General features: G+C 40.0%; 1 protein-coding gene across 2 annotated transcripts in view; it reads left to right on the top strand.

Moving 5' to 3' along the window:
- XRN2 (5'-3' exoribonuclease 2) overlaps positions 1–21,829 on the top strand; it is a 92,635-nt gene that overhangs the window by 12,983 nt on the left and 57,823 nt on the right. Inside the window, exons 2-13 of one of the 2 annotated variants that reach the window (XM_057528382.1) lie at positions 4,905–5,032; positions 5,115–5,226; positions 7,133–7,244; positions 15,579–15,637; positions 15,714–15,803; positions 16,565–16,637; positions 16,782–16,832; positions 17,316–17,473; positions 18,841–18,915; positions 19,002–19,135; positions 19,234–19,291; positions 19,375–19,482. In XM_057528382.1, coding sequence (XP_057384365.1) covers positions 4,905–5,032; positions 5,115–5,226; positions 7,133–7,244; positions 15,579–15,637; positions 15,714–15,803; positions 16,565–16,637; positions 16,782–16,832; positions 17,316–17,473; positions 18,841–18,915; positions 19,002–19,135; positions 19,234–19,291; positions 19,375–19,482 — 1,158 coding nt within the window. The remainder of the gene's footprint in view (positions 1–4,904; positions 5,033–5,114; positions 5,227–7,132; positions 7,245–15,578; positions 15,638–15,713; positions 15,804–16,564; positions 16,638–16,781; positions 16,833–17,315; positions 17,474–18,840; positions 18,916–19,001; positions 19,136–19,233; positions 19,292–19,374; positions 19,483–21,829) is intronic. The other variant, XM_057528383.1, reaches the window with a different exon arrangement.

Here is a 21,829-nt window from a genome sequence, read left to right on the forward strand (position 1 = left end):
GTGTGATCACCCAGCAGTTAAATTCCATGGATTTTTGTCCATTGCGCCATTGTTTTCAACAGCACTCAGGGAATAAATTCCTCTACAGACTAATGCAGTGAAATTGTGGCACCTTCCAAGGATTAGCTTCTGAGATTAATGTTTGGTATCTGTTCTAACCCCAGGAGGGTTCCTCCCAGCTGTCTTATTCCCCAGTTCTCTCCTGCAGACCAGCTGGTCTGTGGTCTAGGCTGTATCTTCATTAGAGTCCTGATTCTCTACTCAGTTCTTTTCACCACACCTTATGCCGTTCTTGAGAATGAATGCCCTTGGGTGTAAACTTCTCCATGCTCTGTTGCAAATGAAGTCATTTCTGAATTTTCAAAGCTTTTCTTGACTAGATTGCTGTTTGCTCCTTGGACTGTTTCCAAAGGCTTTAAATGTTTTGGTTTTTTAAAAGATTTTCTCTAGTTCAGCTGGGGAGCAAGTGGGCAGAAGTCCTCACGCAGTCATGCTGGTAGCCGAGCTCTCCAATATGATCTCTGTCTTGGAGAGTGAAGATCAGATTCACACATTTTGCATATTATGTGTCCCCCATAGTTCTGGGTGTAGTCCTTGACACGCATTATAGGTGTTCAGTAAGTTTATGCTGAATCTAGTGAAATTGCAATTAATCAGTCTGACATACTGCTTAAGATACCAGCTCTGAATTCAGGTGACTGGGTTCAATCCTGGTCTCTGAACTTGGCAGAAGTGTGACTTTGGAAAGCCACTTACCCCTCTAAGCATTTGTGTTCTCATCTGTAAGTGGGATACTCTGTACCTCACAGGGTTGTTGTGAGGAGAGAGGGAAATAATCCATGCGTAAAAGCCCTTAGAACAGTGTCTATCCCATTTTAAGTGTTCCATAAATGTTAGTGATAATTAGTAGTCCTTGTTGACTAACACTGTATAAAAATGGAGAGCTGATATACATGCAACTTGAAAAAACACTGATCGCTAAAAATACTAAGTTTTTTTGTTTGACAACTACATCAAAATTTATGGCCTGAATTTTTAACGCAAATACTGTAATTTATATTTTTCAGTAGCCTTTTGACCCTTTTTCCCCAAAATGTCACCTGTGTTTTGCACTTCTTTTCTGGAGTTCTGAGCTGCTTTAAGGGAAGTCTAAAACCAAGTTCTACAGTATGTTATCTACCGTCCAACAGTGGAAGCTCTCGTTACAGTGGAACCTTAGGCATGAGTCCTGATATTTCTAGTGCTGCTGTTAAATATTGTTCAGACTTACACAAAAATGTATTTAGTTAGGTATTACTGATAGTAGTGGTTTCCGCCTTACATTTGAAGAGCCAGAAAGCCGTATAAGGTTGACTGGAACAGTAGGTTGGTGTGAAGTTCATTCTGTGGGTTTACTTCAAAACCTGTGGAGAGTATTTTTATACAGATTCACTGTTTGTGTATGTGTACCATCTTTACTTCTTCAAATACCTTCTTTATCTTGATTCCTTGGCATATTTGTGCACAACCAGTGTAATTTCTCCACTGTTTGTTCGGGATACATATATCCCTTCCTTTTTCCATGCAGTGGGCTTCCTGCAGGGCAGAACTGCCTTGATGGCCAGCCTTTGGGTGGGTGTGCTCCCTGCCCCTGCGGGGAACTGCTGCTCAGCCAGGGTACTGACTGCCCTTCCTCCGCAAGCACTCGTGTTTTCTGGGAATAACTGTCTGAAGTTGACTGGTCCACATGGGGCCTGAGAGGGCCAGGGGAGAGGAGAGTGCAGGGCTTGACCCGCCGGGCTGTTCCTGCTGTGAGATCATCCAGACGCTGTCCTGTGAGCCCCCTCTGGGCCCAGAGCCCTCTTGTGTTCTCCCATTTCTTCATGTTTGAGGCTGTGTGTTCCATCTGATCAGATCTACTAGTTTTCTACATTTTGGGCATCCCCTGTGATTTATCAGTCACAGATGGATCTCCTTTTGGTTTTTCAGCACAGTTATGCAATTGTGGTTATTTGTTTTTAGTCTTTTTAAAAAAAATTATTTATTTATTTGGTTGCGCTGGGTCTCAGTTGCAGCACGTGGGATCTTCGTTGCCATGTGCGGGATCTTTAGTTGCGGCAAACGGGCTCTTAGTTGCTGGATGCAGTTAGCTCCCTGACCAGGGATCGAACCCAGGCCCCCTGCATTGGGAGCGTGGAGTCTTAATCACTGGACCACCAGGGAAGTCCCTGTTTTTAGTCTTTTATGTGGTCTGGGGATAGAAAGGGAAGGCTGCAATGTGTGTTCAGTTTATCATCTGGAAAACCCGAAAGATAATGAAAAGCTATTTGAAATGAATTGGTTTTAGGGTTCAGAGTAGCTCTCCTTTTAGCTACTCTTTGATTGATTAAGAATCTCTCTTGAACCTAGCAGAAGATAACTGGCATTGTATTTAATGGCAAGGCTCTTGAAGAGTGAGTTCCTTTGTTGAGTATCAGAATTTTCTCTTGAAGAAAGAAACTCTAAATTTATATAATTAATGTGTTGAAGATATCCTCAGAACTCTGGAGAGAAAAATATGTTCCGTTTTCTTATTGGGAATGCCTGGAGCTCTTTTCTCAAAATTAGGACCCACCTATACTTCCTTCCCCAGGCTATACTTTCTAGGTAGTGGAAGTGGAAATTCTCATGCAGCTGCACTCAGCATTCACTGAAGAGCTGCAATATAGTAAACCAGTGGTTTCCTGTTTTTGTAAAGTTTTATTGGAATGCAACCATACTCATTCATGTCCATCTTGTTTAGGGCTGCTTTTACTTTATAAAGGCAGATACGAGTCATTGCAACTGAGATCATTCGGTCAACAAGTCTAAAATACTTACCGTCTGGCTTCTTGGGGAGCACAAAGAAAGTGGGTTTGGATCCTCCTGAGTGTGGTGTCTGCTTGGCTCAGGAGAAAGGAAAATGTGGACTTTGAATGTAGAGGTGAGGTGGAGAGGCACAGAGCCTCCTGCCGTCATAGAGCTTGTTTTTGTTTTGGACTCATCAGATTATCTTCTTTGATAGACCTGCTAAATTGACCTCCTGCTTTCCTTCCCACTTATCCCATTCACTGCTTCTGATCAAGCCCCTCTTTCCTGATTTACAGGGAGTCTGCACAGGTCACTGATAGCTTCCTCCCTGTTTTGATATCCGTTTCTCCCCATTATAAATACGAACTGAAGCCCAGTCTCATTCCTTCCCTCTCTCGAAGATCACCACTTGTCCTGAAATTGGTGTTCATCATTCCCCTGCTCTTTCCTGTGCTTTCACTGCATCTGTATTCATCCCTGAACAATGCCTAATACTGTTTTGTGTATTTTATAACTTCCTGTAAGTGGTATACTATGTTTATTCTTCTTCACCTTGCTTTTTTGGCTTAAGATATTTGTGACCTTCCAGCCCTACTTCTTTGAATCTTAGTTTTGTCTGGCATTCCGGTGTATGGACATACCACAGTTCATCAGTCCTTTCTACAGGCTCTTTTTTTTCCTAGTTAAGTTGACCTTTTGTTTTTCTTTCCTTTTTAAATAGCTTTATTGAGATATAATTTATATACCATAAAATTCACCTGTTAAAACTATACAGTTCAGTGGTTTTTAGTATATATGCAGTGGTACAGCAATCACTGTTATCTAATTTAGAACATTTTTGTCATTCCCCAAAGAAGTGTTGTAACTGTTTTTAGTCACTTCCTATCTCCCTCACCCTTCCCCCAACCGCAGATTGAAGGTAATCTATTTCTGTCTAAAGATTTGTGTGTTCTGGATCTTGTAAATGGGATCTTTTGTGGTCTTTTGTGACTGGCTTTTACTTAGCAGAATGTTTTTGAGGTTCATCCATGACGTAGCATGTACCTGATGGACTTTTAAGTTGTTCACAATTTTTTATTACAAATGATACTTTTTATGTTATTTTTTAAGTGACTTTGCTGTTAGTAAGAGTAAAAACCAGTCTCATTGTTATCATTTACTGAAGCTCTGGCAGAAAAAGAGAAAGATAATGCTTACCACAGAAATACAACTGAGTGCTTCCAGGAGTGAGTATGGCGCGGTCCTTGCCTTTGGAAGAACTCACAGTGTAGCTGGGGGTTAGAATGACAAACTAATTATAAGACCACAAAAGTGCTGCAAGTGAATAAGCAAAATTGGGAGGAAATGCAGGCGGAGCAGTTAACTTCTTGAAGGATGTGTACAAAGTGTTATAAAGTGAGTGGCATTTGATCTGAGTCTAGACCTTGGAAAATTAATAAGGTTTCAGGAAGTGGGTGTTGGTTGGGAGGAAGAAGGAGGAGCAGGGGTGTTGAGAGGTGGAAGGGCGTCTTCCAGGAACTGGGGGGATCTGGCGGCCTGAGCAGTGCTTGGCAGGACAGGGTGGGTAAGGGCTGGGCTCATTGGTCTGCACCTGCTGTGGTATCATTGGAAAAATTAGGGAAGATGAAGACACAGCCACATTTGTATTTAAACTGAGAGCATAGAGGGTGGGCTGGAGACAGGAGAGTCTGGAGGTGGGGCAGCCCATATGAAGGCTGTTCCAATCTTTTGGTGAGAGGTGATGCCTGATGTTGGTAGTGGGAATGAGAGGAGATGGCGTGGAGAGGCATTTTTCAGGTTAAACTGACAGGACTTACTGGTAATGGGCGGTAAGGGAGAGAATTCTAAGATGACTCCCATGGTCTCTGTCTTGGACAACTGAGTGATTTGGGAATTTGGTAACTATCCCCCACGTAGTCAAGAGTAACTTGTTGCGATGGAATCTTTAAGGACTAAAATAGCCTATCTTATAATTTAAAGATTACTAAAAGTATTTTATTTCCAATTCAGAAATGAAGGAGGTTCATACTGAGCCTACGATGTGTCAATTTCAGACTTGAATGGTCAAACTACTATTAATTATCACTTCCTTATAGCCAAAAGAATGCAGTGGTGTAAAGATTCCTGTTGATGCCAGTAAACCTAATCCAAATGATGTGGAGTTTGATAATCTGTATTTGGATATGAATGGAATCATCCATCCCTGTACTCATCCTGAAGACAAGTACGTAACCCATTTTTGTTACTGATGTCACAAATTACAGAGGAGTACTATATGATATTACATTGTTTGCTTGTCATTGTAGACCAGCACCGAAAAACGAGGATGAAATGATGGTTGCAATCTTTGAGTACATTGACAGGCTTTTCAATATTGTGAGACCAAGACGACTTCTCTACATGGCAATAGACGGAGTGGTAAGTGCTGAATGACTTAGAGTCCCCCATTTTTGTTTTTGCTGTGTTCCCAGTGTCTAGAATGAAAGTAAGCTAAATCGTGAAAAATGTTGACTATAGTGAATTTGAGAAAGAAAGCCTCATCTTTCAGTCATTCATTCAGATGTATTTTGTGTACGTGCCTGTTTTGTGCCGCATCCCGTGAGGGGCTGGGGATGTCAGTGACTGCCCTTGCTTTGAAGGGCTCGCCACTCAAGGGACAGAGGCAGAGGTAGACGTGCAAGGTTAGTTACCCAAGGCCTTCCTCAGGCGTTAGACGGCACTTGCGGGGCCCTTGAGGGAGGGGGAGTCAGTGCTACAAGGGAGTGAGGAAATAGAGAGGAGGGGGCTTTTGTCCCATTTTTTGAAGAGTTAAGAATAATTGGAGATTGGTGGGGGCAGGGGCAGAGGAGGGAGGTGGATGTGGCCAGATGTGGGGAAGGAGGACCTTCCAGATGTCTCAAATGTGCCAGGTCACACACTTTCTGTGTCTTGGGCCACACTGACATGCTGGGGCAACTGCAGGTGTTTAGATTGGAAAGAGAAGTAGAGAGAGGGGCTTGAGAAGGCCTTTCCTGTCACACTCAGTTTGGCTTTTATCCTATAGGCAGTGAGTAGTCATCACAATAACTTCGGAGGGGACTACCTTATAATAATACCAAGTGGTTTCAGTTATAAATGACCAGCAAACTGTATATCAGGGTTCAAGGAAAATTAGGGTAAATCATAACCCTAAATTTATTTAGCCATATGCACATTGATTCCCTTTCTTTTGGATTTAATAATTTTGGTGGATAATGAAATAATTTTGAAAATCTGGAAAACTTGGGTCCAAGAAACTTAACTTTTCTGTGAGATACTATTTACTCAAAGAAAAACCTTAGCTACCTGAAAACTTAAGTTGCAGTTAAAGTGTAGTGAGGAATAAAGGGAACAGGAATATGTCCTATTTGGAGCAGATTGCAGTTCACATTAGCTAAGTTTCTTGAAGAAGCTCTTTCACTGTACTCCGTTGTGCGCTTCTGCTGAATCAGGTCTAATTTATGTGCACATTCGTATGTGTATGTACATGCTCTTGTCTATAACTCATGTTTTGTTAAAATATAAATGTAGATCATAGAACCTGAAAGAGTTAGATTAGGTGGTCTCATTTTACAGGAAAGGGAACTGTTTAAAGAGAATATGAAATAACTTATTTCGTGTAGGCAGGATACTTGAGAGTCCCTTCCAGCCCCAAACCCAGTTCAGTAATAGCAAAACCTTGCAGTTCAGTTCACTTCATTCAGGCTTACCCAGTGATTGAAGTTACATTTGGTTCGAGTGATTTAAGAGTACTTTTGATTAAAACCTTGCTCCTTTTCTACCTGCTGTGCCTTATTATTGACACAGAGTGATAATTATGAACCTTATTGTGGGAAATACAAAAAGGCTTTTAAGGTCTTGTGAATCCCATTTGGAGACCATCCTTCCTTTTAGTCGTGGACAAAGGGAAGGTCTTCCTGATCCTGGTTCTGTAGAAACCACTCAACTTGCTGTGTGCTGAGTCTTTGAGTAAAGTGAGCTTTCCATCTGGGGTGCCTAAAAGCGTCGTAACCCAGTGGAACTGGCCTTGGGGCATGGACCCTGCAGTATTAAGTGCTGTGGCCTCATAGGATGTTTGTCCTTGTGACATGTCACTCACTCGCCTAAGTTCAGCGTTCAAGGTTCTTGGTCCAAATTTAAGCTCCCAGGATCTACTGTCTGTCATGAAAGGATTGTTTGGACATATTACTTAACTTTTCCATTTTAGCATACTATTTTTGTAAGACTAACGGATTCAAAATAATGTACAGATTTAGTTACGAACGTTTGGAACAGTATTATGTCACTATGAAATACCTGTTTTCAGGCGCCACGCGCTAAAATGAACCAGCAGCGTTCAAGGAGGTTCCGAGCATCCAAAGAAGGAATGGAAGCAGCAGTAGAGAAGCAGCGAGTCAAGGAAGAAATACTGGCAAAAGGTAAAGAACACGCACCTTGAGGTTGGACTTGTTATCAGATGTATGCAGACGGGGGTAGGGGTGGAGACTTCTCCTTACAAATAGGTACGGTTTTAATTTAATCAGGACCGCAGGATAGCCAAGGGAAGTTTACGTTCACTGTTGAGGAAAAGTAGTTAATAGAATCGTTTATTCCATTTATAAGCTTGTTCATTTCCAAACTCTATAGTAAACAGGAAACTTGGGAATAAAAGGAGGGAATTCTGGTAGGGAGAGCAAATTGTCAACTTCTATCAGGGCGAGTGCAGCCCTTCAGCTCACTTTTATATATCTGTAAACTAGAAACCCATGAAGAATGCTTCTTACTTCCTTTTTCTGTGGAGGCTGTTAGGAAGCTACAGTTCTGTAAGCATTTTCCTCAAGTCAGTCTTGGTGGCATGCTTGCTGCTTCTCCCAAGAATTCAGGTCTGGATGAGGAGGCCTGGGATGATGGGACCATGTTTCCAGGCTTTCCCCGAGTCATGCACACTCTCACTTTGGGTTGAGGCGGCAGGCACCGAGGTAGTGAGGTGCCCAGGGCTCCCTCAGTTCAGGGAGGGGGTTGTGGGGTGGAATGTGGTCATCTTGGCAGTTCCTCAAAGCCCTGATGGGTTCAGAGGTGGGAGTTGGCTGAGTGTCAGAGAGGAGGACGACCAGGGCCCTGATGCCCCGGGACTGCTTCTTCCAAGACGCCTGTGGGTGCGGTGCGGTGCAGGGCGGTGCTGGCAGGGTGGCTTGTTTGGTGTTTTGTTACATGAGGCAAAATGATAGACCAGGAAAGCCACGATTATTGGTTCAGGATGTTGCATTTGGCAAGTGGAAAAAGAGACATAGTGTAGTTGGCTGAGGCTTATAATTACACTGCCTTTAATGTTATTTTAATTTGCTGGAAGTGTGCAAGTATGTGAGTATTTTAGCTGCAGCTTGTAATTAATACTCTTAAACCTGTTTATATTTATAACAGGTTGTCTTTGCTTTTAGAGATGTCTTCTTTCTTTTTTTTTTTTTTTCACACACACACACTGTATTTTATTTTTACAAGAGATAAATAGACTGACACCAAGCATTGTACATGGATGACCACAACAAAAGCAACAATGATTGCAGTTACCAAACATGAAACACACTCATACTATGTCATAATATTGACATTCAGTCCAGTAATCCTCCACTGTAACAGCTCCTTTACTTTGCAGTGAAAATTGATTTGTATATTCTTTGCCTCTGAGTCCTTGTGGGATTTTTTTTTTTTTAATTCAGACAGAAAGTCACAAAAATTATACTCATCCTCATCAGTTCACTCAGTCCCATGTAATTAATTTTTTTTCCATCTTGATCTTTTGTTAGCACTTTTATGAGTTCATCAGTTTTTCAGTAGAGTTCTGAAAATGCTTATTCATTCAGTTCAGCAGTACAGTCAGTTACCAGAAACCTGTACTTGTCAGAGTCTTTTCCATGAATTTCTTGAAGTTGAAACCCTTTTATAGGAACATATTTGCAAAATCATCAGAGTACACCCAGAACTGTCTGTAAATGACAAAAGACTTAAAAATGACCACGGTTAAAGATCAGATGAAAGTTCATAATAATGCAGTTGACAAGAAAATTAGTTATTTCTGAGATATACATTTTAAAGTAATAACTAGGATTATTACTTATAACATTATACCAGAACATATAAGATTTTTAGAAATTTCGTGTAATGTCTGAAACATTTATATTAACATATTTCCATACATATTTCCATACAAATACAAATATAAGATTTTTAGAAATTTCATGTAATGTCTGAAACATTTATATTAACATATTTCCATACAAATACAAATATAAGATTTTTAGAAATTTCATGTAATGTTTGAAACAATTATATTAACATATTTCCATACAAATAACCCAATGAAAGTTTAGTATTAGTTGTTTTGTTTGTTTTTTTATACTGCAGGTTCTTATTAGGCATCAATTTTATACACATCAGTGTATACATGTCAATCCCAATCACCCAATTCAGTACACCACCATCCCCACCTCACCGCAGTTTTCCCCCCTTGGTGTCCATATGTCCATTCTCTACATCTGTGTCTCAACTTCTGCCCTGCAAACTGGCTCATCTGTACCATTTTTCTAGGTTCCACATACATGCATTAATATACTATATTTGTTTTTCTCTTTCTGACTTACTTCACTCTGTATGACAGTCTCTAGATCCATCCACGTCTCAACAAATGACTCAATTTTGTTCCTTTTTATGGCTGAGTAATATTCCATTGTATATACGTACCACAACTTCTTTATCCATTCGTCTGTCGATGGGCATTTAGGTTGCTTCCATGACCTGGCTATTGTAAATAGTGCTGCAATGAACATTCGGGTGCATGTGTCTTTTTGAATTACGGTTTTCTCTGGGTATATGCCCAGTAGTGGGATTGCTGGGTCATATGGTAATTCTATTTTTAGTTTTTTAAGGAACCTCCATATTGTTCTCCATAGTGGCTGTATCAATTTACATTCCCACCAACACTGCAAGAGGTTTCCCTTTTCTCCACATCCTCTCCAGCATTTGTTGTTTGTAGATTTTCTGATGATGCCCATTCTAACAGGAGTGAGGTGATACCTCATTGTAGTTTTGATTTGCATTTCTCTAATAATTAGTGATGTTGAGCATCTTTTCATGTGCTTCGTGGCCGTCTGTATGTCTTCTTTGGAGAAATGTCTATTTAGGTCTTCTGCCCATTTTTGGATTGGGGTGTTTGTTTCTTTGATATTGAGCTGAATGAGCTGTTTATATATTTTGGAGATTAATCCTTTGTCCGTTGATTCATTTGCAAATATTTTCTCCCATTCTGAGGGTTGTCTTTTCGTCTTATTTATGGTTTCCTTTGCTGTGCAAAAGCTTTGAAGTTTCATTAGGTCCCACTTGTTTATTTTTGTTTTTATTTCCATTACTCTAGGAGGTGGATCAAAAAAGATCTTGCTGTGATTTATGTCAAAGAGTGTTCTTCCTATGTTTTCCTCTAAGAGTTTTATAGTGTCCAGTCTTATATTTAGGTCTCTAATCCATTTTGAGTTTATTTTTGTGTATGGTGTTAGGGAGTATTCTAATTTCATTCTTTTACATGTAGCTGTCCAGTTTTCCCAGCACCACTTATTGAAGAGACTGTCTTTTCTCCATTGTATATCTTTGCCTCCTTTGTCATAGATTAGTTGACCATAGGTGCGTGGGTTAATCTCTGGGCTTTCTATCTTGTTCCATTGATCTATGTTTCTGTTTTTGTGCCAGTACCATATTGTCTTGATTACTGTAGCTTTGTAGTATAGTCTGAAGTCAGGGAGTCTGATTCCTCCAGCTCCATTTTTTTGCCTCAAGACTGCTTTGGCTATTCGGGGTCTTTTGTGTCTCCATACAAATTTTAAGATGATTTGTTCTAGCTCCGTAAAAAATGCCATTGGTAATTTGATAGGGATTGCATTGAATCTCTAGGTTGCTTTGGGTAGTATACTTATTTTCACAGTGTTGATTCTTCCAATCCAAGAACATGGTATATCTCTCCATCTGTTGGTATCATCTTTAATTTCTTTCATCAGTGTCTTATAGTTTTCTGCATACAGGTCTTTTGTCTCCCTAGGTAGGTTTATTCCTAGGTATTTTATTCTTTTTGTTGCAATGGTAAATGGGAGTGTTTCCATAATTTCTCTTTCAGATTTTTCATCATTAGTGTATAGGAATGCAAGAGATTTCTGTGCATTAATTTTGTAGCCTGCAACTTTACCATATTCATTAATTAGCTCTAGCAGTTTTCTGGTGGCAGTTTTAGGATTCTCTACGTATAGTATCATGTCATCCGCAAACAGTGACAGTTTTACTTCTTCTTTTCCAATTTGTATTCCTTTTATTTCTTTTTCTTCTCTGATTGCCGTGGCTAGGACTTCCAGAACTATGTTGAATAATAGTGGTGAGAGTGGACATCCTTGTCTCGTTCCTGATCTTAGAGGAAATGCTTTCAGTTTTTCACCATTGAGAATGATGTTTGCTGTGGGTTTGTCATATATGGCCTTTATTATGTTGAGGTAGGTTCCCTCTATGCCCACTTTCTGGAGAGTTTTTATCAGAAATGGGTGTTGAATTTTGTCAAAAGCTTTTTCTGCATCTATTGAGATGATCATATGGTTTTTATTCTTCAATTTGTTAATATGGTGTATCACATTGATTGATTTGCGTATATTGAAGAATCCTTGCATCCCTGGGATAAATCCCACTTGATCGTGGTGTATGATCCTTTTAATGTGTTGTTGGATTCTGTTTGCTAGTATTTTGTTGAGGATTTTTGCATCTATATTCATCAGTGATATTGGTCTGTAATTTTCTTTTTTTGTAGTGTCTTTGTCTGGTTTTGGTGTCAGGGTGATGGTGGCCTCATAGAATGAGTTTGGGAGTGTTCCTTCCTCTGCAATTTTTTGGAAGAGTTTGAGAAGGATGGGTGTTAGCTCTTCTCTAAATGTTTGATAGAATTCACCTGTGAAGCCATCTGGTCCTGGACATTTGTTTGTTGGAAGATTTTTAATCACAGTTTCAATTTCATTACTTGTGATTGGTCTGTTCATATTTTCTGTTTCTTCCTGGTTCAGTCTTGGAAGGTTATACCTTTCTAAGAATTTGTCCATTTCTTCCAGGTTGTCCATTTTATTGGCATAAAGTTGCTTGTAGTAGTCTCTTAGGATGCTTTGTATTTCTGCGGTGTCTGTTGTAACTTCTCCTTTTTCATTTCTGATTTTATTGATTTGAGTCCTCTCCCTCTTTTTCTTGATGAGTCTGGCTAATGGCTTATCAATTTTGTTTATCTTCTCAAAGAACCAACTTTTAGTTTTATTGATCTTTGCTATTGTTTTCTTTGTTTCTATTTCATTTATTTCTGCTCTGATCTTTATGATTTCTTTCCTTCTGCTAACTTTGGGTTTTGTTTGTTCTTCTTTCTCTAGTTTCTTTAGGTGTAAGGTTAGATTGTTTACTTGAGATTTTTCTTGTTTCTTTAGGTAGGCTTGTATAGCTATAAACTTCCCTCTTAGAACCGCTTTTGCTGCATCCCATAGGTTTTGGGTCGTCATGTTTTCATTGTCATTTGTCTCTAGGTATTTTTTGATTTCCTGTTTGATTTCTTCAGTGATCTCTTGGTTATTTAGTAACGTATTGTTTAGCCTCCATGTGTTTGTCTTTTTAATGTTTTTTTCCCTGTAATTCATTTCTAATCTCATAGCGTTGTGGTCAGAAAAGATTCTTGATATGATTTCAATTTTCTTAAATTTACTGAGGCTTGATTTGTGACCCAAGATGTGATCTATCCTAGAGAATGTTCCATGCGCACTTGAGAAGAACGTGTAATCTGCTGTTTTTGGATGGAATGTCCTATATATATCAATTAAATCTATCTGGTCTATTGTGTCATTTAAAGCTTCTGTTTCCTTATTTATTTTCATTTTGGATGATCTGTCCATTGGTGTAAGTGAGGTGTTAAAGTCCCCCACTATTATTGTGTTACTGTCGATTTCCTCTTTCATAGCTGTTAGCAGTTGCCTTATGTATTGAGGTGCTCCTATGTTGGGTGCATATATATTTATAATTGTTATAACTTCTTCTTGGATTGATCCCTGGATCATTATGTAGTGTCCTTCCTTGTCTCTTGTAACATTCTTTATTTTAAAGTCTATTTTATCTGATATGAGTATAGCTACTCCAGCTTTCTTTTGATTTCCATTTGCATGGAATATCTTTTTCCATCCCCTCACTTTCAGTTTGTATGTGTCCCTAGGTCTAAAGTGGGTCTCTTGTAGACAGCATATATATGGGTCTTGTTTTTGTATCCATTCAGCCAGTCTATGTCTTTTGGTTGGGGCATTTAATCCATTCACGTTTAAGGTAATTATCGATATATATGTTCCTATGACCATTTTCTTAATTGTTTTGGGTTTGTTTTTGTAGGTCCTTTTCTTCTCTTGTGTTTCCCACTTAGAGAAGTTCCTTTAGCATTTGTTGTAGAGCTGGTTTGGTGGTGCTGAATTCTCTTAGCTTTTGCTTGTCTGTAAAGCTTTTGATTTCTCCATCAAATCTAAATGAGATCCTTGCCTGGTAGAGTAATCTTGGTTGTAGGTTCTTCCCTTTCATCACTTTAAGTATATCATGCCACTCCCTTCTGGCTTGCAGAGTTTCTGCTGAGAAATCAGCTGTTAACCTTATGGGAGTTCCCTTGTATGTTATTTGTCGTTTTTCCCTTGCTGCTTTCAGTAATTTTTCTTTGTCTTTAATTTTTGCCACTTTGATTACTATGTGTCTCGGCGTGTTTCTCCTTGGGTTTATTCTGTATGGGACTCTCTGCGCTTCCTGGACTTGGGTGGCTATTTCCTTTCCCATGTTAGGGAAGTTTTCGATTATAATCTCTTCAAATATTTTCTCTGGTCCTTTCTCTCTCTCTTCTCCTTCTGGGACCCCTATAATGCGAATGTTGTTGCGTTTAATGTTGTCCCAGAGGTCTCTTAGGCTGTCTTCATTTCTTTTCATTCTTTTTTCTTTAGTCTGTTCCGCAGCAGTGAATTCCACCATTCTGTCTTCCAGGTCACTTATCCGTTCTTCTGCCTCAGTTATTCTGCTATTGATTCCTTCTAGTGTAGTTTTCATTTCAGTTATTGTATTGGTCATCTCTGTTTGTTTGTTCTTTAATTCTTCTAGGTCTTTGTGAATCATTTCTTGCATCTTCTCAATCTTTGCCTCCATTCTTATTCCGAGGTCCTGGATCATCTTCACTATCATTATTCTGTATTCTTTTTCTGGAAGGTTGCCTATCTCCACTTCATTTAGTTGTTTTTCTGGGGTTTTTTCTTGTTCCTTCATCTGGTACATAGCCCTCTGCCTTTTCATCTTCTCTGTCTTTCTGTAACTATGATTTTTGGTCCACAGGCTGCAGGATTGTAGTTTTTCTTGCTTCTGTTGTCTGCCCTCTGGTGGTTGAGGCTATCTAAGAGGCTTGATGGGAGGCTCTGGTGGTGGGTAGAGCTGACTGTTGCTGTGGCGGTCAGAGCTCAGTAAAAACCTTAATCCACTTGACTGTTGATGGGTGGGGCTGGGTTCCCTCCCTGTTGGTTGCTTTGCCTGAGGCAACCCAACACTGGAGCCTACCCTGCTCTTTGGTGGGGTTAATGGCAGACTCTGGGAGGGCTCACGCCAAGGAGAACTTCCCAGAACCTCTGCTGCCAGTGTCCTTATCCCCACGGTGAAACAGAGCCACCACTCGCCTCTGCAGGAGACCCCCCAACACCAGCAGGTAGGTCTGGTTCAGTCTCCCCCAGGGTCACTGCTCCTTCCCCTGGGTCCTGATGCACACATTACTTTGTGTGTGCCCTCCAAGAGTGAGGTCTCTGTTCCCCCCGGTCCTGTCAAAGTCCTGCAATCAATTCCCACTAGGCTTCAAAGTCTGATTCTCTAGGAATTCCTCCTCCCGTTGCCGGACCCCCAGGTTGGGAAGCCTGACGTGGGGCTCAGAACCCTCACTCCAGTGGGTGGACTTCTGTGGTATAAGTGTTTGCCAGTCTGTGAGTCACCCACCCAGCAGTTATGGGATTTGATTTTACTCTGATTGCGCCCCTCCTACCGTCTCACTGTGGCTTCTCCTCTGTCCTTGGACGTGGGGTATCCTCCTTGGTGAAGTCCAGGGTCTTCCTGTCAATGATTGTCCAGCAGCCAGTTGTGATTCTGGTGCTCTCGCAAGAGGGAGTGAGAGCACGTCCTTCTACTCCGCCATCTTGGTTAATCCTCCTCACGTCTGTCTTCTTTCTTGAAGATGTTATAAAATATATTTGTGTCTTGAGAAAAAGCTAATCAGTGACATAGAGGAAAAAACAGGATTTCTAAATCCCTCTAGGTGATATAAAGCTCTGATAAACTCAGCATTTTAACTTTGTTTTTCTAAGGCCCCTTCGTCTTAAGAACTGTTAGTAGGATCAGAGCCCCTAACCTGTGTGTGTGTGTGTGTGTGTGTGTGTGCTTGTGTGTGTGTGTTCTGCTGCCAGGGGCATTAGGAAGAATGTCATAATTTTTATATTTTTATGTAACAATATAGTATCTTTTGTGTACCATGTATTGTTTGACAGTCACGTTAAAGCTTACTTTAAATTTGAGGGGAGGAATCTTATTTTCTTCAGAAAAGGGGATCATTGTTCCTCAGGTGACAACGCTTCTCCTTCTTTTGTATTTCAACTTATTGTTTTTGTTTGTTGAATAGTTACCTCACTGTTTATGGGGAGAACAAAGCATTGCCCCTTTTTCTCTAGGTGGCTTTCTTCCTCCAGAAGAAATAAAGGAAAGATTTGACAGCAACTGCATTACACCAGTAAGTAGTCTCATACTTTGCTAGTTATTGCTAACTCTTAAATGATAGGTTAATTTATTTCCTTCTATCATTTTAGGGAACTGAGTTCATGGACAATCTTGCTAAATGCCTTCGCTATTACATAGCTGATCGTTTAAATAATGACCCAGGGTGGAAAAATTTGACAGTAAGTTTCATATTTTTATACTTCAAAAAGATTAAGGTGACGATTTGAGGCTATCCTTTGATACGACTGATATTATTTGTCCTTTTCCCCCCATAAAATACTGGTTGGCTGTTAGAGGAAAGAGAAGCTTCCAGGGTTATTAGAGATGGGGTGCCTTGCACGGTCCAGTTAGAGACAGCTGATTTTCTCTCAGTGCCAATTTTGTACTCTTATCATCACTGTGAAGCCATAAGATGGGACTCATGATTTAAAATACATATATATGAAAGTCATTTCTGTTATTAGAAATCAAAATACAGCAAGATTAAAGTCATGGGACTGCCTCTAAAGAATGGCTGTGTTCTCCTGAGAATTTAAGCAAAACTTTTATATAATAAAAATTATAATAAGTTTGTTTCCCTATTAATTAGATATGGTACATTAATTTAATGGATATCTCTTACTGATTACTCTCAGGGCTTATATTGTTCGGTGCGGTATACTTGAGTAGCAGTGAGAAGAGTAGAAACTTGTGAACTGCATCTGTTTTTCTAATGGCTAAGTTTGACACAAACATTTCATTTTTTTCTATTCCAAGTAGTAAGTTTACCGATGAAATAATTTCGATGTCTAACACATGCACACCTAATTAAGAAAAATTTCCAATTAGTAACACTATCTTAATAGAATTATCCCAGTTTATTTTAAGACATTCACGTCTGTTGATTTTTGTGCTGGAAAACTGGGCGTGAGCTACAGATGTTAAAAACTGTTTTTTATAGGTTATTTTATCTGATGCTAGTGCTCCTGGTGAAGGGGAACATAAAATCATGGATTACATTAGAAGACAAAGAGGTAAAATTCACTTATAAATATTTGATTATATGTTCCAATTTTAAAAAGACAAGCCATTGTATAGAAAATATTTGGTAAAATGTGATATTCCTATAGTATAAAATGTATTTACTTAAATATAATATATATTTCCCTTCTCTCTAGCCCAGCCTAACCACGACCCAAACACTCATCATTGCTTATGTGGAGCAGATGGTAAGTTTCTTCTTTGGGATCTGAGTCTCTTGGATTAAACCATAGCAAGTCGATGGGTTGGTGTGTAGTAATGGATTATTTGTGGTTGCCTGGAAATTCTAAAATGCCTTGCTTATTTTATGTGTGAGGGGGAACTAGTATAGAGTTGTTGTTCAATCTGTGATTAACATTCACCTATCTTGAATTTTTGTTGTTGTTGTTACATTTTTTCAACTTTTTAATATGGCCACACATATCTTTAAAATGGAATGTTTCCAAGTGTTGACTCCTGAGTGGTAGTTAGATTCTAGGCCCACATTTCTGTAGGAGATCTTGTTGGCCTCTAGGAAGTTTTAGGCTTTTTGGCTTTGCTGCCTCTGTGTGCTCATTTGGGCTTTTCTTTGCGTTGGTGTCTTGTGTTATGATAATGTCTTGCCTTTGGTTATGGGGTAAGGGTCTTCTAGAGCGCTCACTGTTTGCTGTTTTGTTGTTGTTGATTGATAGCTGATCTCATTATGCTCGGCCTTGCTACACATGAGCCCAACTTTACCATTATCAGAGAAGAATTCAAACCAAACAAACCCAAACCCTGTGGTCTTTGTAATCAGCTTGGACATGAGGTCAAAGACTGTGAAGGTTTGCCGAGAGAAAAGAAGGGAAAGGTAAGAACTTCGAGATGGTAGTAGCCTCATTTAAAATTTCTTAATTTTATTTTTTATTGTGATAAAATATTGATATATATCAATACAACAGAAAATACACCTTTTTAACCACGTTTAAATGTACAGTGCGATGGCATTAAGTATATTTAGGTTGCCTCATTTTAAAAATGGATAAAGAGAAGACAGTGGTTGATTAGATTTTTACCTACTTGCTCCGTTACCCCTCATAGAGATGTATCTTTCAAAGCTCTTTAAAGTAAACACAAATTCACAACCACGCATGAACTCATCCTTTATACTCCCCACTTTCCTAACACAGCTTATATCTACATGAGGCTGAGGTCATATAGGTAATAATGCCCATTGCACTTGATTTGTTTGTAGAAGTTATTTGTCTCAAATGGTTATTCTTCTTAAAAGGAACTATAAATCAGGTATGTTAAACTTCTTGGTATTTTTTTTTAACGGCATATGTATTTTATTTTATTTATTTAGTTTTTTAAAAAAATTATTTATTTTATTTATTTATTTTTTGGCTGTGTCGGGTCTTAGTTGTGGCACACGGGATTTTTCTGTTGCGGCGCGGGCTCTTTGTTGCAGCACTTGGGCTTCTCTGTAGTTGTGGCGTGTGGGCTCTGTGGTTTGCAGCATGCAGGCTTTCTAATTGAGGTGCGCGGGCTCAGTTGCCCTGTGGCATGTGGGATCTTAGTTTCCCGCCCAGGGATTGAACCCACGTCCCCTGCATTGGGAGGCAGATTCTTTACCACTGGACCACCAGGGAAGTCCCCTTGGTACTTACTTTTAAGTTACTCCTAGTTTCTACATATTCTGGGTTCCCTTGATTATATCCATTCTCCTTTAAAGGGGTTTCTGTTTTAAGAATATGGTACCTCTTTAAAAGACATGTTGAGTGAAAAAAGCAGGTAAGAAGTATACGTATTCACAGAGAAGGATGAGGCATGTACATTAAAATGTTAATATTGGTTGGGTGGAGGTCAAGGTTTGGCAAACTGCAGCTCTCCAGATTTGATGTATGAGCTAAGAGGGTTTTTTTCGGTTTTTCAAGAGTTGTAAAAACAAAACAAAACATGAAAGAATATGCAACAGAGACCATATACGTCCCGCTCCCCAGGCTAAAATATTTAGTGTCTGGCCCTTCGCAAAAAACGTTGGCCAATCCCTGGTCTAGGTCTGATTGAGGTTATGGGTAATTTTTATTTTTAAAATGGTTTGGTGAGTTCTTTTTTATTTAATACTTGTAATATTAAAGTGGGTCTTGCTTTAGAAAAAGCCGTAATGTTTGTGTGGGTGGAGAAAATTCCAGGGTTCAGAGTAGATGTGTTGAGTCTTCATCCCCTTTCTTGCAGCACGATGAACTGGCAGACAGTCTTCCTTGTGCAGAAGGAGAGTTTATCTTCCTTCGTCTCAGTGTTCTTCGTGAGGTATGTAGCAGTGACCCTTGGCATCGGTCCGCTAAACCAGGGTGCCTTTTCATGGCTTTAATGGCAACGTTCCTTCTTGGTTGCAGTATTTGGAAAGAGAGCTCACCATGGCCAGCCTGCCGTTCACATTTGATGTTGAGAGGAGCATTGATGACTGGGTCTTCATGTGCTTCTTTGTGGGAAATGACTTCCTTCCTCACCTGCCGTCCTTAGAGATTAGGTATGTGTGTTTGTGTCGGTCTTCAAACTGTTGTTTTAGCCTTCTTGCCTTACAGTGCACGCTGGTCCTAATGCATAATGTTTGTTTCCTGGTGGCAGGGAAGGTGCAATTGACCGTTTGGTTAACATATACAAAAATGTGGTACACAAAACTGGGGTAAGTTCACTCTTGAATAATTTCAAAACAGAAGTATTTGCTTTTATAAGAAGATCATTTTACATGTATTTTATCACTTACAGGGTTACCTTACAGAAAGTGGTTATGTCAATCTGCAGAGAGTACAGATGATCATGTTAGCAGTTGGTGAAGTTGAGGATAGCATTTTTAAAAAGAGAAAGGATGATGAGGTAAAGTGTTTCTATTGCAGTAGCTAAATTGCTCCTGTCTCTAATAGGCTGTGATGATCCTGTGATTGTCCTTTTAACCTCTTTGAGTGCGCTGTTAAATCATTGTAGTGTATCAAACACCAATGTAATCACGAGTGGTCAGTGCTTTGATGATTTTATAAAGGCTGTGATGCTTGCTGTGTGGAACTATGTACTGCACCCTGTGTGAGTTGCATTGTAATTTCTTCTCTCTTAATCTTAATTAAGGTATAAATCCAAACACTTGTCAGATCAATAGGACATGAAATGAGGGTTCCAAAGCTAGAAGAATGCTGGAATTGAACTAGTGTGTTTTATAGGCACTATTTATGCTCTGGACCTAAGAACTCTGTACTCTGGTGGCAGAGTATAGGGGGTCTGGGTGGGATTACATCAGTCAAGGCAGGTGGTTGCAGCTCTGTGTAAGAAATGTAGACATAAAAAAAGGAAAAGTCACAAAGCACTCGGGAATTAGTTACCTGTGATAGGGTGAGTGCTTAGGTGAGAAGTCCAGGTTTCTGGCTGGGGTAGTTGGGAGTTCGCTGGTGCCATTCACCAAGGTCGCAAGGCCCAGGGGTAGAGCAGGATGGGGTGGGGTAAGGTAGAAGTGAGTTTCATTTTGGAGGTACTGAGTTTGAGGGGCCACAGGACACCTGAGAGGAGAAAAGTCCATGAACCGATTAGATGGCTATATGTGGTCATAAGTCATAAGTCTTTTGAAAGGAGATTTGAGAACCATTGTCATGTGGGAGATACCTCCCATCAGGAGTGTGAACTTGATGTCCCTGGAAGCTCATATAGAGTGAAAGTGCCTCCATCAGGAACCTTGAGGAGTGTGGACGTTTAAGGAGAAGGCGGGGCCAGGGGAGGAGGTCCCTAGAGAGAGGAGAAGCCGTCGGTGCTGCCTGAGGTGTCAGAGCGGGATGGACAGGCCCCTAGTCTTCAGCCAGGGCTTGAGATGCCCTCGGGAGCTGAGGGCTGGAGGGGCAGCAGCCTGGAGGCCGAGTGGGCTGGAGGATGACGGCGGGGAGTCGCCAGGGAGGCCAGCAGCGGGTGAAATGAGCAGAGAGAACGTGGAGGAAATCCCTTAGAGACTAATTTTCTAAAAGTCATATGGCTCTTGTGAGCAAATAGCAACATAATATCACTGCCTTGCTTCACGATTTCCTAACAGATTAAAACATGTCATTGTCTCTGACAAGATTTTATGTTTTCTTCAATTTTGTGTACTGTAGCTAGTGGCCTCTTCTTTAGAACTTTGGGTACCATTTTGTGTAACAGTGAGTGGACTGTAGGCATTCTTTCAAAGCCTTTGGTATTTGATAATCTTCACATGTCAAATTCAAATAACTATGGGATATCAAATATCTACCAGAACAGCTGTTTTTAACTAAGTCTTCAACAATTACAGTGGCTCCACTTGAACTGCTGCCATTTTGCTTAAGAAATAAACTATATATACTGTGTACTACTTGGTATAAAAATCTCATGTTAGACAAGTCCTTCTATGTGGCTTTAGCAGACTCTGTACTATTAAATATTGATGGTATTTGGCATTAGAATGGGATGTATAGGATTTGATAGATTACAAAGTGCTTCAGATTTAAGTATGTCATGTGGTTTCCAGCTGGCCTGGCAGAGAGGGCATTTTACAGCTTTGGATCTTTTTTGGTGTCCTTGACATCATATGATATCTGTTAGCATGGTTGGGCATTGGGGAAATTAATGAACCCTCGGAAATTCAATGTAAAAGTATATGGCTCACTTGGTGGGGAAGTATCTGGGAAATTCAGTATAAAAGTATCTAGGGAAGTGTGTCCACGGCTTTTGACAGATTTCCAAAGGAATTCATAGCACACAAAAAGATTAAAGGTCAGTAAGGTCCATCCAGGTGGACCTGTTCTGCTTACGTAGCCACCTCCCTTAAAAATAGCAAAACAGATAGTAGAATAGGAATGCATCAATATTTGTTATTAAAATTGAACAGTTAGGTCAGAAATGTATAGTTTTTATTTAATGAGTTTTGATGTTTGCCTTTCATCTTGCAAATGTTCATTTATTCAGCAAATATTTCTTGTTTACCGTGTGCCAGGTAGTATTTTGAGTGCTACTGATACAACAAAAAATGAAACAAAAAAGCAGACGAAATTTCTGACCTCATGGAGCTAACATTCTTCTGGGGGAAATGGACAATCAAGACAAAAACGAAGTGTAGTGTGCAGGGTGTTAGAGAGTGCTAAGTGCCATGAAGGAAACTAAAGCAGGGGAGGAAGTGTCTGGGGGGGGTTGCAACCCTAGAAAAGGTGGCTGGAGAAGGCCTCACTGACGG

This window comes from Balaenoptera acutorostrata, chromosome 15 (assembly GCF_949987535.1).
Source record: "Balaenoptera acutorostrata chromosome 15, mBalAcu1.1, whole genome shotgun sequence".
Classification (NCBI taxonomy): Eukaryota; Metazoa; Chordata; class Mammalia; order Artiodactyla; family Balaenopteridae; genus Balaenoptera; species Balaenoptera acutorostrata.